At 43.0% G+C, this 14,720-nt stretch overlaps 1 protein-coding gene across 6 annotated transcripts in view; it reads left to right on the forward strand.

Moving 5' to 3' along the window:
* Positions 1–14,720, forward strand: part of NEURL1 (neuralized E3 ubiquitin protein ligase 1) — a 133,942-nt gene that overhangs the window by 71,727 nt on the left and 47,495 nt on the right. For all 6 annotated transcript variants that reach the window (XM_010714658.2, XM_010714662.3, XM_003208118.4 and 3 more), the window contains exons 2-3: positions 6,355–6,596; positions 10,799–11,120. In XM_010714658.2, the coding sequence (XP_010712960.1) occupies positions 6,355–6,596; positions 10,799–11,120 (564 nt within the window). The remainder of the gene's footprint in view (positions 1–6,354; positions 6,597–10,798; positions 11,121–14,720) is intronic.

Raw genomic sequence — 14,720 nt, forward strand, 5'->3', positions numbered from 1 at the left:
TTAGATCCCAAAATACTGAGGCTAGTTAATCTTTTGGAAGAACAAAAACTCTTACTGATTTATATTTAGCAGAGGGAATGCATTTTAAAAACACAGTCTATATGAGGCCCCTTGAAGAAAACATCTTTTACATTGATTTGTAGTCCATGGAAATACTACGTGGCCATAAAATATTTGCAGTTGGGCTCTGTTTTTATGTAGCCTCTTTGCAGTGTGAGCTGTCATTAACCCTCCTGGCATGGCTGCTCTACAGGCTATGCAGTGAAGCACAGCTGCCTTTGGGCAGCAGTTTTGCTGTTCATCACAGCTGTGTCTAACCTTGCAGGAGGGAATAGGAAAATGCACCTTATGCTATGCTGGAAACCATCTGAGCTGGGTAGATGAAACTTTGGTGGAACTCTAATGTTAATGCAGGTGTAAAGTGTTCTATGTGCATAGTCCTGCTCTATACTGAGAAAATGAATAACTGGAGTTACGGTTGGTTTCACTGGCTTTTCCCAGGTAGACTATAATGCGTGATCCTGCAAAGGGCAGTGACACAGAAGGAGGTCATAGTAATGTTGGTGACAGTATTGCTGCAGATGTCTGTGGGAGATGCTGAAGAAAGACCCCCTAATTAGGGGCCTACAGGTGGTTAGTTATTACATGGTATCATTACTGAGGGTGCTAACTTTAAAAATTAATTTACAAGGGAAGGGCTTTCTTTTAATCAGCCTTATAAACCTATAGAAATAGTTCTATATTCCTGCAACTCTCTTTTGATATAATCTTTTTTTCCCCCCAAAAGAGCCATCCTCACACTACTTGGCACTCCTGACTGCTCACAGTGGCAGCAGCTGGGTTGTTCTTCCTGGAGCCCCCCCAGTTCTGTCCTGCCCTGCTCTCCTTGCTTCCTGCCACTCCTGCATTTTGGGTCTTCCTCAACTTCCTTTGCACAGAGGATCATAAAATCATAGGATCATTAAGGTTGGAAAAGACTGTTAAGACCATCTTGTCCAACCGTCAACCCATGACCACTATGACCACCAAACTATGTCCCTCAGTGCCACATCTTTGGGCACTGCCCTGAAACACTTTCATATTTTTCATATCTTTCTCAGTAATTTCCACAGAACTAACCTTTCTACAAATAATTAAACAGATTCACTTCTCCTTTATGGTACCTATATCTCTTTTGGCTAAACGTATTTTTGCTCTCAGGTTTTTTTATTTTTGTTTTGCTTTAAAAAAAAAATACAACTCAGACTTTCTATATATTAACTGGAGCAGAGCTCTTTTCCTATCTCTCCTAAGCTTTTCTTGTCTCCTTTTTCAACCTCTGTGCAAATTGCCACTCTCCTGACCCTTGCTAATACTCATAGTCTCTGTATCATCTTCAGGCACACCCTCAGAAAGCCTTGCATCCAGGCTGTAACCAAGGACATACTGTTTAATGGGTTCTGCTGAGGTTGCTGAAAAAGTTCCACGCCCAGGTCATTGCCTGGCACTCCTGCAGCCGAGTGCCTCCTGAGTGCCTCAGCATGAGGAGTGGCTAAACAGGATCCATCACTGCTCCTCAATGAAGTTGTATTATAAATTATAGCTGGTTCTACAGTCTGTCCTTATCGCCACTTTTATGTACTGCTTCTACTGGTTTTATTTTTCTCAGTGGCATGAAAAATAAGCTTAATCACTTGGAATGTTCCTCAAACACTGACCACTCCCCATCAGTCAGTTTTGAGAGACGGATCCATCGTGGATCATCTTGCAATGAGCTCTGGCTTTTGTTGCCTACTTTTCATAGTGGAGGGGCATCTCACAGGCATCTACAAAGCTACACTTGTCTTACAAGTCTATTACTTTAGATACTACTTTGCTTTTTTTGGTCTTTAGGGGTAAAAAAAGAAAAAAAAAAAAGAGAGAGAGAGAAGTATAACTCTAAGCCTTACCCGAGCTGGTATTATCTCCTTTCATGTACATGTTGTCTGTCTGCACCTGTCTCTTGTCTCCTAGTTTGCAGTTTAAGTGGAAAATCTTACACTGTGTGCTAACCTACTCTCTTGATACATCTCATCACTGCTAAAATAGCACAGATGAAAATAAGTTACGTTTTGGCTTTGACTTGTTTTGGAGTCTTGGATGGGAGTGCTAGATCTGACCTGCTGGCTCAGATCCACCTTGTAGATAAGTTCCTAATTCACTAAAGTTTAACCCAAGATGCTCTATTATTTCAGGTTGCCTGGATTTAATGCTCCAGAATTAACCCTCTGCATTTCTATCATTCTGTGCCCCAACCCCTCCAAAGTTGTAGTCCTTGTGCAAGGGCAAAGCTTTGTTTCCTGGTTATCTTGTAATGCTAAGATCAGTAGTTGACCATAGTGACAGCAGTCTGATAGGGCCAATGTCCCCACAACAGGCATAGGGAGAGTTGGTTGTAGCCTGGAGATAAGAGATTATTTATTTCTTCAAGAAAAGCAAACACATTTATAAAGGCATTGAAAAATACTTTGTTTTTACATTAGCACTTATTTATGGTTCCTTCTCTCCTGTGCTAGTGCCCAGGATCAGGCTGCATGTGAAGAAAATAAGGTTTGCAACCCCTTTCAGTTTCCCATGGTGTTAAGCTAATATTTATTTTTAGTAAACCGTATCTTGAAATGTGCTTAGAAAAATGCATTTGCAAAGTCTAGCACAAGGAATTTGTTGTGGTTTTCTTCTTTTGAACTTTTGTAACAAATGCGAAGGATCAGTGGAAGTAGCTACTCTGTTTCAATACCATAATTTTCCAAAATAGGGAACCACCTCAAAAAGCAGGCTGCATAATGATTATTCATCTTGTACTTGATTGTTTTGTCTCCCTGTGCCGCTGGTAACCGTGTAGCTTTGGAGAAACTGTGTAGGTTTTATTTCATGCTGCACTGATGTTCCCAAATCCATCCTTTTAAATGCATGCGCAATAAAACTGGTGGGCAGATAAAACACCTTTGTCATCCTCTTTGGATAATGTCAGGATTTTGGAGCCCTTTTCTCCTTTCACAGCATGGTGCTTGCTCTGTCTGCTCCTTTCCCCATCACTGTCCTGCAGGACAGGCACAGCTCTGTCACTGATCCCACACCTCTTCCCCAGGTGGACACCTGCTTGGACATTCCCACCTGTTTTGTATGTCAGTCCCTGGGCCTGGTCTGAAGTCTTCTTTTCTCTTTCACTCATTTCTGAATGCCATTCATTTCACACGCTTAAAGAAGTTTATCTTAAATACTTTGCAGTTAGTTTTCAGTCTGAAATGAGTTTTGACATGATTCTGGTAAGTGCTTATCAAGAATTTTTCAACTGGAGAAAAATGTATTTCTAAAAAATGAACTCCAGTCATTCTTTTGCTGCATTTAAGAAATCCCAAGCCCTGAAGATTTTCATTTTGCAGAGCATGAATACTTGTGGTGAAAACCTGTAGCAGGTTTTGGGACACATTTTCTAAGCTGAGGGCATCCAGTACCCCATTGCTGCCTTTTACAGAACAAATGGGTCTTCCTCAGGCCTTGAGATCCAGGAGCCCAGGGACTTTTAGCACACAGGGAGGGAGAACTGTGTCACCTCTGGGACAACATTCTGCTTTTTTAAACAGCCAGGGTTCCAGCAAAGAGCTCTTAGGATGCTGAAGGAAGAGTGGCTTGGACTGCTTCACACTGTGGTTTTCATTAGCAAAAGAAATGATACAAATGGCATCAGTTGTTGAGCATGAACTGGAAATGGCAGCCTATCCCATCTTTAAAACTATGAGAGTGAGCAGATGCTGATCTCTGTGACCCTCAGCATGAAACCTGTATGGAGACCCATGGTCCTTCACTAGGTTTGCAGCAGTTTGACACAGGCTGGTTTTCTGACATGATTTTGGTCTTATGACTTTTGTCACAAGATTCCAGTTGTTTGCGTGGCGGTGGCTTGTTGCTACAAGTCCCGTTTGTCAGCAGGAAGTATTTATGCCTGGCTCTTTTACTACCCTGCTGTGGCATGGGAAACCTGCAGTGCCCTTGAACGTGCTTTCAGATTTCAACCTTCTTGTTTGTTTGCAAATTTTATTTGAAGCAATAACTTCATTTGTTCTTTGCAAATGACTGATAAGTCAGCCTGTGGGAGACGAGGAGTCTGGTACAGACTTTCGGTTAATGCAGTCTCTTGTGTTTTGTGTGAAGTCAGAAGGACTTTTGCATGGTTTGCCAACAGCGGCTCCAGGTTTGTGATCTTCACTCAGTTCTTTATATAAATAAAAAAAATAATTGAAGCCTATTGCAAGGGCCCTGGATGTACTGTACCGATATTGCTGGTAGCAAAAGCTGAGGATATCAAAATGTGTAGTTAAATAAGTGAACTGGAGAAGGCTGTCGTCCAGGTCAAGCTCAGTTTGAACAAAGGACTTAAAGCTCATGATTTATTTTGGCTTTAGCTGGCCAAGCAAGCACAGTGATGTATCACCAGACTGTTTCCAAAGTGACGGTTTCCTTGTCTGAGTCCAGTCTTAGGTGTTTGTGTTGCAGTCTGAGGTTGTATGGTGTGTTCTCCTATTGGAGTGACATACTGTCCTGAAGAACTGAGTAAAGACATCATATTTGGCCTGTTGCTTTCTATCTTCTCCAATAATTTCTGAGGTGAAAATAAAATGCAAATATTTGTTAGTTTAAAATTAAGCCTTTTTTTTCTTTCTTCTTTTTTTTTTTTTTTTTAAATTTAAGACCTTTTCCAATCCTTATCTGTCCATGTTCATCATGTGGGAGTATAAGAACATGTGGGAGCAGGTGGAAATCTCATCCCCATCCACATTTTCTACCTGAGAAAGCTCATCCTGGAGTGGATTCTTCCATTTCCATAGAGCATACTTGCCCTGAGTTTCAGGCATTGACCGAGGGTGGTTTGACTCATTCTCACCCAGCAGGGCCACCTTGTCACAGCAAATAAGCATTCCACTAACATCCTTTCCATAGGGTCGGGCAGGACCCTAAGGCTCCATAACACGACTCCAGCAGATGCTCTGGACATATGCAGTGCTGTTATCAGAGCCTGTTTTGGAAGCTGTGAGTGGTTTTCATCACTTCATTACAATGTTTTAAAAGGGCATCACATCCTATGGAGAGATGCAGCAGTTGTTATAATCACAGCCAAACTAACCAGTAAAATTAGAGCACAGAGGCAAGGAATTTAAAATGTCTGTGCGTTTGTGCTGCACAAGTTCATTTTGGTATGTGGCTGCTAGAAATAAGCTTGAGTTACAAAATTTAGATCTGAATGCACAGGTGACATGAATGTATATTTGCTATTAGCTTCTTGTGAGGAAGAGGAGAATGACAATGACTTATATTCCATGTAATCCTTAGCATCAAATTACTTCCAGCTGGTTTATCTCTCATTTAAAGCATTGATGAGAGCTTTTAAAGGTAAAACTATTTGGCCTCCCTGCTCTCTTTTGAAGGGGTAGCACTGGGAGACAGAACAACAGGGGGATGACAGCAGAATGCTAGAGTAGCTGGTGTGGAAGTTGAGTCAAAATGTTCTCATTGGAATCCATGTTCTGTTGGTACTTGTTGAGTGAGCCTGAATCATTGCAACTTCATGTAGCTAGAGACTAATACTGCCCCAAAGGCTGTGAGAAACAAAGTCCAGGCTTTGTATTTCTTCCTCCCAAGAATTATATTAGAGTTGTAACCACTATTTTTTATAGAAACTGTAGAAAGACATAACTGTCAGCAATGAATTTGCATGAAGAATGGATATAATTAGCTTATGTAGCTTGTGCATTTGAGAAATAGATTTTTAAAGTATACTGTTAGTCATGCAAAAGCAAACTGATGCATTGCTAAGGTCACATTTGCTTTTATTGCACCCCTCAGTCTATCCTGGAATAATTCATTATTTTGTTGGTACTCTTTCTAAATTTGAGCCTCCCCTCCCAAACATATGTGCACAATGCCGTTTATTTGTGCACACACGGAAAAGGAAGCAGATGACTTGTGTTTGGTATAATGATTGTTCTGTGCTTGAACTGCTGCAGATTCCCTGTTGAAAATAAACTCATGGGTCCTTCCATTCATGAACAAAGCTATTGTTGTGACTGTGTTGGTTGTGCGTTGACTCTTTGTATAGGGTCTTGGTTAGAGAAAGATGTAATTTCCTCCTCCTTTGATACCCTTGCTCCCTCTCTGCTTTTGTTACTGTGTCATAATTGCAGATAAGGACCTACATAGCAGATGGGATCTCAGCTGAGGTTACCATCAGTAGAGGGGAGAGGAGAAGGGATTGTTGGTTGGTGAAGGAATCCAGGTGGGTTATTGCTGAGTGGTGCTCAAGAATGATTTGAAACCTTTGTTCCTTCATTCTATTTTCAGATTCCATAGGTGGCTCATTCCCGGCCTCCTCCCACCGATGTCACCACAAGCAGAAGCACTGTCTCCCCATCCCACAGTGTGGAGCTCTGTCCATCACCCCTCTGCTTTTCCACCCCCACACAAAGGGGTCCCAGATCATCATGGACACAACACAGAAGGCAGTGAAGCGCCAGGCTAGCTTCTGCAATGCCATTACCTTCAGCAACAGACCCATTGTTATTTACGAGCAAGTCAGGCTTAAGGTGAGTGATTGACACCTTCCTTTGTTGGCATGGTAGCTGCTGGGTATGTGTTGGAGTCTACCAGGTTTTTATGCTTGCAGCAGATCTTTCTCTCATCCACAATAAAAACACAATAGACAGGTCTTGGCCTTTAAATGTCCCCAGTCTTTGTTGGTACTTCTGCTTTGGTCTGTCACTATAGTTCAAGGAATCATTGAACCATTTAAGCTGGAAAGACCACTAAGATCTTCCCATCCAACCATCAACGCATCACCAACATACTATTAGACCATGTTCCTCAGTTCCACAGATAGTGACTCTACAGCCTCCCTGGGAAGACTGTCGATACCTCACCAATCTGAGAATGAATTTTTCCTAATATCCAACCTAAACTGCCCCTGGCACAGCTTGAAGAATTACCTCTCATCCTACGGCTGTTATCTGGGAGAAGAGGCCAACTACAACCTCCTTTTAGATCATTGTGAAGAGCCTCCTCTTCTTCAGACTAAACAAACCCAGTTTCCTTAGCCGTTCCCCATAAAACCTGTGCTCCAGATCCTTCACTGCTTCATTGCCCTTCTCTGGGCATCCAGGGCCTTGATGTCTCTCCCGTAGTGTGGAGCCCAAAACTGAATGTAGTACTTGAGGGCAGTCTCACCAGTGCTGAGTACAGTGTATGCAGTGTATCTCTTGCCAACCAGGCTCCAGGGTGGTCTGGAGGTGGGAGTTAGCCTCTCCACAGCAAAAGAGGTAAGAGGTGGAAAGGCAGGTGAAGAGGACCTGGAAATGAAAGAGCTCGGCATGGGTGATAAAAGGGTTTGGCTGAAAGGAGCAGTTACTGCTGTCAGAACTGCTGTCAGAGAAAAGGATCTTTCTGACAGTCTGCTGACAGCAATAATGTCAGAAGAGAGAGCATTGCAGACATCATGTTTTTCTCACATAGACTGATATCTCCTCCTCTGTGTCTATTGTAACCAAGAAGATGGAGTTATAGCCCTTCTGCTGCAGCTCACATGAAAAGTTCAGCTCCTCCACAGACTCTGGGAGCTGTTTCCCAGTGGAATTCACCCATCCCTTTATGGGAATGAAGCATCTTTTAGGCACCCTAAGGAACTTGGAGCCCTTTGCATCTCATCTAGAGGTTTTTCCAATCTTTATGCCTTCCTACTTGCAGGACTGTTTTGCGTTCCTTACTCATTCTGTGCCTTCCATTGGCACAATGTGGTTCATCATCTTTGGCAGATTTAGCTTATAGCATACACAGAGGATCAACACGAGGATCTTTCATTTGTGCACAGTGAGTTTTCCAGGGCTTCTATCTGCACGTAGCAACTGGGTCTGGATGATCCTACTGTTGCCCATCACTGGTGACTCCAGTGTGCTCGGACCTACGGCAGCACATCAGCTTTCCCTGATAGCCAGAAGAGGGGAAAAAAGGGAGGAAGACACTTTCTTCTAAAAATGTAGGGAGGTTGCAGAGATTTCAGGCTCAGGCCAGAGGCAGAAAATCTCTCCTACAGCTTTGCTTCATCTTCTGTGGAGTTCTTACTGCTTCCAGTCAGGCTGGAAACCCAGCAGGGCTTGCTCACATTGCCTAATGGGATTTTTTCCACATTGGCTAGCAGTTTGGGCAAACAACTGAAAGAAAAAAATTGGGAGGAGATGAAAGCAACATTTCATTTTTGAAAACATTATCAAAGGTTTGAGTGGGTTTAGTGGTTTAGGCAAAGGTTCTGTATTATTTCTTTCTCATTCTGAAACAATGTAAATATCTCAGGAAATTTGCACTTGTTTCTCACTGTATATTTTAGGACTTCAGCTTGCATAACATATATGAAAAATATTCATGCAAATGTTTTGTCTTTGCACATGAGGTTTGTGAGCAGAGCTCCTGCTGCATCTATTGGAAGGTCTCATGGGAGCAGGAAGCAGCAGGCTGCAGCAGAACTTGTTCCCTGCGGATGGATGGAAATATGAAAATGCCTCTGTTTTCCTATGAAGTCCATCTCACAGTTACCTTGTTAATGTGTGCCTGTGGAGAATAGACTCTTACAGGTTTTGTTTCTTACCAACTGAAGACCAACCATGAACCCAGTCATTCAGGTCCTATAAAATCTGAACTCCCTCCAGAAAACTAGAAGAAGGAGATCAGGAGAATGGATTCTGCATATTAAATATTGTCTCTGGGTTTTATTCTGAGGTTTCTTTGCAGCTTTAAGTATCCCATCAAACAACCAGAACTGTATAGGGTTCAGGAAGATTTCCTTTCTTCATTTCCAAGATACATGCCCCAATATGGTTTCTTCTGTGTAATTCAGGGTGCTGCTAAGGAGTGGGTTGACTTTTTCAGAAGTAACACAAGGCAGAAAAGAGTAGGAGCCTGGATCTGTGGGAGCAGTCATAGCTTAGCAGTTTGGGTATGGAGTGCATCTTTTCCTCCCCTTCTGGTACCCAGGCGACCTCCCAAGTTTTTCTATTAGCAGTGGCTGCTGAAGAGAGAATTTGGTCCACCATTAACCATTGCCTTTTTTAGCAAAGCTGTGTATCCTATGTCCAGCTGTGTCTAATTCTTGGCAGCCTTTATACTGGATTTTAATTTGAATATTAGTTTGCTTGTGGTCAGATTGTATTGAGAACTGTTTATAGGTGATGATTAATACATGGAAAGTGTGCAGTCTAGATTAGCATATGAATATTTACTTCATGCAGCCTCTGATTGCTGTAAAGCATTGGCAAGAGACTGTGAAAGAGTAAATTGTGCGAATAACAATGAGGCCATATTTATCTCAGTCCCAAAAGCTTTTAGGGCTTGCAGTAAATTTGCTACAATAAATAATGCTGGCTGCTTCTTGGAGTGCATGCATATTCCCTGTTTTGGCACACATATGCCTCATCCGACCCCTACCACTGGGGACATGTGTGATACCATCCCAACCCCAGGGATGTAAAAGAGCATCCCATGATTCCCGGGAGCTGAGGGCAGCTCCCGAATGTTTGGTGATGTCTCACGTAAACAGTTGAGGTGCTTGGCTGGGTTGAGGAGGGATAAAGAGCAGCACTTGCTTAACTGAGGAGCTGTCTGACGGTTGATAACTCTTTTCTGAAGCCCTGAGGTATTTTGTCTGAGATATTAATAAAGCAGAAATCTCTAGGCTTGTTGTGCTTGCCGGGGCAGATTTGTCTTGGAGAGGAACACGTGAAGGAAAAATGCAATATTTACAAATGTTATTAGAAAAGAATTCAGAAATCCAATCCCCAGGAGCATCATCTCCACCTGGGGTTCTGCTGACATCATGGAGACCACCTGCTTCTGTAGGAAAATGAAAACCTTGTGCCAGGGGAGTGTTTTGGGTGTGTTTAGGACCCACTGCCTGCTCCCCTCCTGTCCTCTTCAGACCAAGATTCAGTTCAGTTGAGAAAAAGCCAGTGGCTCTGAAGGCAACTCTGATCTTTTTTCTGATCTCTTTGAAGAACAGAAGGCTGTGTATGAAATATGCAGATTCCCAGAATCTGTTAACAGATGCTCCTAATGCTTATTTGGGAAAGCACAACACACAGCCAAAATTAATAGATTTTCCTGAAAAAAGATAACATCTATCTTTGTGCCCCAGCTGTGTATTTAATATGGTTAAATACTTTAAACTTTGCTTTTCCACCTGCAAGTCCTCTGCTGAAAGATATGTGCTTTCATCCAGTCTGACAAGATAAAGAGGAGTAAGATTGTCTCCATCTTAGCTGGGAAATCCAGAAAACCCTATGGTGGTGGCTGAGATTCTGAAGCCAGTGCTTTCCCTTCAGGTCCTGAGAAATCCCATCATCCAGCCACTGTGGAGGAACAGCTCTGCTGCTGCAGATGCTGCCTCAGCTGAGATACAAGCTCTTCTGGCCATTTTTTGGCACATTTTGTGAGGGGATTGTTCTTAGGGCAAAAGGAATTGCCCTAGAAATAGAAGTTGAGTCATCATGCAGCTGTAATTACATTTCATCCCTCCCCATGGATTTAACGTGATTCTTTTTTTATATGTGCGCTGTATCCTAACTATGCAGCCCCAATGTTTGCAGATGAGATAGCTACAGCAGTGTTTGGTATGTAAAATGATTCTTAAATCTGGTGGGCTCACTTGCATGGTGGCTTTTGGTATTTGCCAGCACAAATTCTATGGTGTGTATAAACGCAGATGTTTGAGTGCCAAATGCTGTTAATGCTGCTGTTATCTTCACAGATCACCAAAAAGCAGTGTTGCTGGAGCGGGGCTCTTCGACTTGGGTTTACTTCCAAGGACCCTTCAAGGATTAACCCTGACACCCTGCCGAAGTACGCATGTCCCGACTTGGTTTCCCAAAGCGGCTTCTGGGCCAAGGCTCTGCCAGAAGAGTTTGCCAATGAGGGGAACATCATTGCCTTCTGGGTGGACAAGAAGGGACGGGTTTTCTACCGGGTGAATGACTCTGCTGCAATGCTCTTCTTCAGCGGAGTGAGGACGGCAGAGCCCCTCTGGGCTTTGATTGATGTCTACGGGCTCACCCGTGGGGTGCAGCTCCTAGGTGAGTGCTGCGTGAGCCGGGCTTGTGACACTGAGCCATCCCCCTGCCCCTTCCACAGCATCTCGCCACCCTGGCCTGTATTAGTTTCAAACATGGCACTTAAATACCATACCAGTGGGAGGTGGGAACAACCACTGCAGTATATCAATAGAAGCTGTCTGTAAGTGGATTTCTGCTTGAAGGCGTCGTGCTGGCTATGCGCTGTCCAAGCATTTTCTGGAGTGTGGCACATACCTTGTAAAACCTTTCTTTATATTTGACTTACTTTCCCCATGCCAAAGTGGGGAAATGAATTTTACATTTGAGGGATGATTCCTGCCTGGATGACACTGTTGCGATTCTCTGTCTGGGTTACTGAACAGATTTTAAATATGGATCTCATCCAGATTACTGAAAGAAGCTGTGGCTGGTTTTGCCAAGGTGTTGCTTTCACAGAGGAGTTAGATTCATGCTCTGGAGCCCAAGGATCTGAAATGCAGATGGAGCTGGAGGACTGGGATTGTTGAATGCCCATGTCTTCTGCCATGCTCAGCTAAAATACAGGTTGTTTGCACTCCTGAGGACTCAGGCTTGCCCCATGTGTGTGGTCTTGGCAAAGTTTGGGATTTTCGTGTTTTTTCCATCTTAAACAAGCCACGTTTTGACAGTTTTGCCTCCTTTCTGTACTTTTGTTGCACTAAGAAATACAGCAGCAGGTCTGCTTGTAGCAACCTATGTTGCATGAAAGAGGAATGTGGGTTCAGGATATGAGGAAATAGAACTAACCTCTTCTTGCTGCAGAAACTGCTGGCCCAGGATTGCACAAGGCAGAGGAATTGAGGGATTTCTCGGCAGCTTTTTACTTTCTTTTAGGAGTGGAAAGATTTATCTTTTGTTGTGAATCAGGTTGAGTCAGAGCCACTGGGCAACCATTCTTAGGCCAAGAAGGTGATATTTGAATTGAGCTCTGGAATTTGGGCAAATGTCACAGTAAAGACTCAGTGAAGAGCTTACAAATGACTCAAAGCTCTGTGTACTGCTCTTGTGAGATTTGGCACCTTGGGACTCCTCTGCCTGATTAATGAGGGCCCATAACTCTGGATTATGTGTTTCCTTTCAAAACACCCGAGAAATGGTTTCCTCTCTGTTATCCACCCCTGCATTGTCCTAGCGTCTTCCATATCCCTTTTCAGAAGGGAAATGTAACTCTTGCCAGCCACTGATTTGCCTCTAATTTAACAGGCTCCGAACTCTCACTGCAGCCCTGGTGGGTATAAACTCTCTGAATGAAGCAGGCAGCTTCTGAGTTTACACAGTTGGCGTGGAGCTCAGATACATATTTATAGCATGTTCCAGCAGCCTTCAGCAGGCTTTAATACTAGCAACTGTGCTGAAACATCTTAGGCTTGAGTCCTCTTTATCTCTATTCATTATTACACAGCACTAAAAACCAGAGCGCTGAAAGCCTTGGCTCTGTCGCCTCTGGATCATATAGGCATACTCACAGCAAAGCTCTGCATGTGTGTCAGTGTTGTAGACCACACATATAGTATGGGACAACTTGCCAAAAACTCCCGGGACTTGACAAATGGATTTCATAGTTTAGCTATGAACATATGGTCACATTCAGCCCAGCACGGCATGCAGGGCATCTGATGGAGGCTGGGGATGCTGGAGTGGTATGTTCAACAGAAGAGCCTAGCATTTCAGATTCCAGTTCAGTGATTTATTTCCTCCCCCCTTGATGAGTTCCTTGCTCTTGAGCCTAGCTGTTTTCCCAAAGATCATAGTGTTGCTGTGTCAAATTGCATGCACTGCTTCCATTTGGTTTTATGTGTGCTTCACCCAGGAATCTGACCAAAAGCTTTACCATTTGTGGTGGTTGTCTTTCTATTCATTGCAGAATTATTCCCTCCCTGCTCCCAATACGTAACTTGTTTTTCAAAATCAAGCCTGTCCTGGAGAAAGATGTGCAGCAGTCAGTGCTGTGTTACCGCAAAGTCCCAACCTGCGGGGAAAGCTATGTGCATTTATGTCTCCAGAAGTCAACTTCTTAGCATTTTTCTTATCTGCATTACAGTAGCATCCCAGCCATAATTGGGGACCCAGTAGAGCAATGGCCAAGTCCAGTGAGACTGTTCCTTTCTTAGAGATTTACAGGCAGAATTAGGCTTTGCATTTAGCTTCCATCCCTGCTGCTAATTGCACATTGAATTACTGCTGTCATTGGCATAGGCACATGTGGCTGTGGGTGTCCCTGAGTTTGAATGCCCCTGCTGTAGGCACAGAAGCAGAGTCCTACGAACAGCTTCTTTGACTGTTTGATTTTGTTCTGAAAAAGGTAAAAATGGCTTGTCTGTTCCACTGCATCTCGGTCTAAGGGAGGTTAAAATATTGAATATGGATTGTGTCTTGGCTGTCACTGCTGGAGTGAGCGTAAATGGGAGACCAATCCACATTAATCCACATTGCAGATAGCTTCAGAAATAAGGTTCACTGTTCCCAACCAGTCACAGTTGGGAAGCTGCTCCTTGCTATCATAATATCTACGCACATTATACAGAGGAAAGGTCTTAAATTCACCCAGAAAGCTCATGCTGCTATGACCACAAGGTCTCATGGGCTCACATAGGAGAGGTTGTTGCAATGAGGTGCATGGAGGATTGGTGTTTTAGAGCATGGGTTTCAGCACAGATGCAGGCTTAAGTGACCTGTAAACATACCCTTATACAGTGACTTTCCTGCTGACATGCCCAACTTGCAGGCAGGATTGTTTACAGCTCTGCTTCCCTTTTTGGGCAGCTAGTTTTGCACAAGTGCACTTTTACATTCCAGGATAATTTGAAGTAAAATTTAGTAGAATTGTGTCTTAGCCATATGCTACCACTTCAGCATACACATGTGCTCTTTCACTCTTTAAAATAGAATCTGAGAAAAATGGAATATAAGCATTGTACTGCCCTGCTGCAATAATAAAGCATAAAAAGGAGAAGGAAGGGACCAGCTGTTTAACTCTTGGGTCTTCAGTCTTGGAAGAAGGATGGCAGCTCATAGGAACCAAATGGTGTTGGTCTGCTTCTTCCAGGCAGTTGGCTAGTAGGGACAAGCCAGGTGGTTTTCCTCTTTGTTTCATTCATCACCAGTATAATCAGCAACGAAACATCTTTCCTGTTTATTATTTCCTTCATACTCGTCTCCCATCCATATTTTCAGTATTTCTAAGTTGTCTCAGTCTTTTATCAGCAGCAGCTTGGAAAGCTAAAGATCATTTTATTCAGATTGGCACGCTGAAAGGCACCTGTTGAAAGCAAAGCTTCACCACCTCTGGTAAATATAAAATATGTAAAAAAACTGGCAAGACCTTGCAAACCAGGAAGATTTTAAATGTACATCTTTTTCTGAAGTAGAAACAGTATGAATATAACTTCAATCACAAATATGTACTGAGATCCTATTAAAGTTAACAGTCAGTGCTGCCTATTACATTAAAGAGTTAAGAAATCTTGTCTTTCTCAAGATGCCCTTCCCAGCTTCTTTCTACTTTGTGTTTGCTAAGCATCAAAAGTGAAAATGTTGAACCATTTATAGATGAATATTTACCCATCTTGAGACTCAAGCTAG

The sequence above is a fragment of the Meleagris gallopavo genome, chromosome 8 (genome assembly GCF_000146605.3).
Source record: "Meleagris gallopavo isolate NT-WF06-2002-E0010 breed Aviagen turkey brand Nicholas breeding stock chromosome 8, Turkey_5.1, whole genome shotgun sequence".
Lineage (NCBI taxonomy): Eukaryota > Metazoa > Chordata > Aves > Galliformes > Phasianidae > Meleagris > Meleagris gallopavo.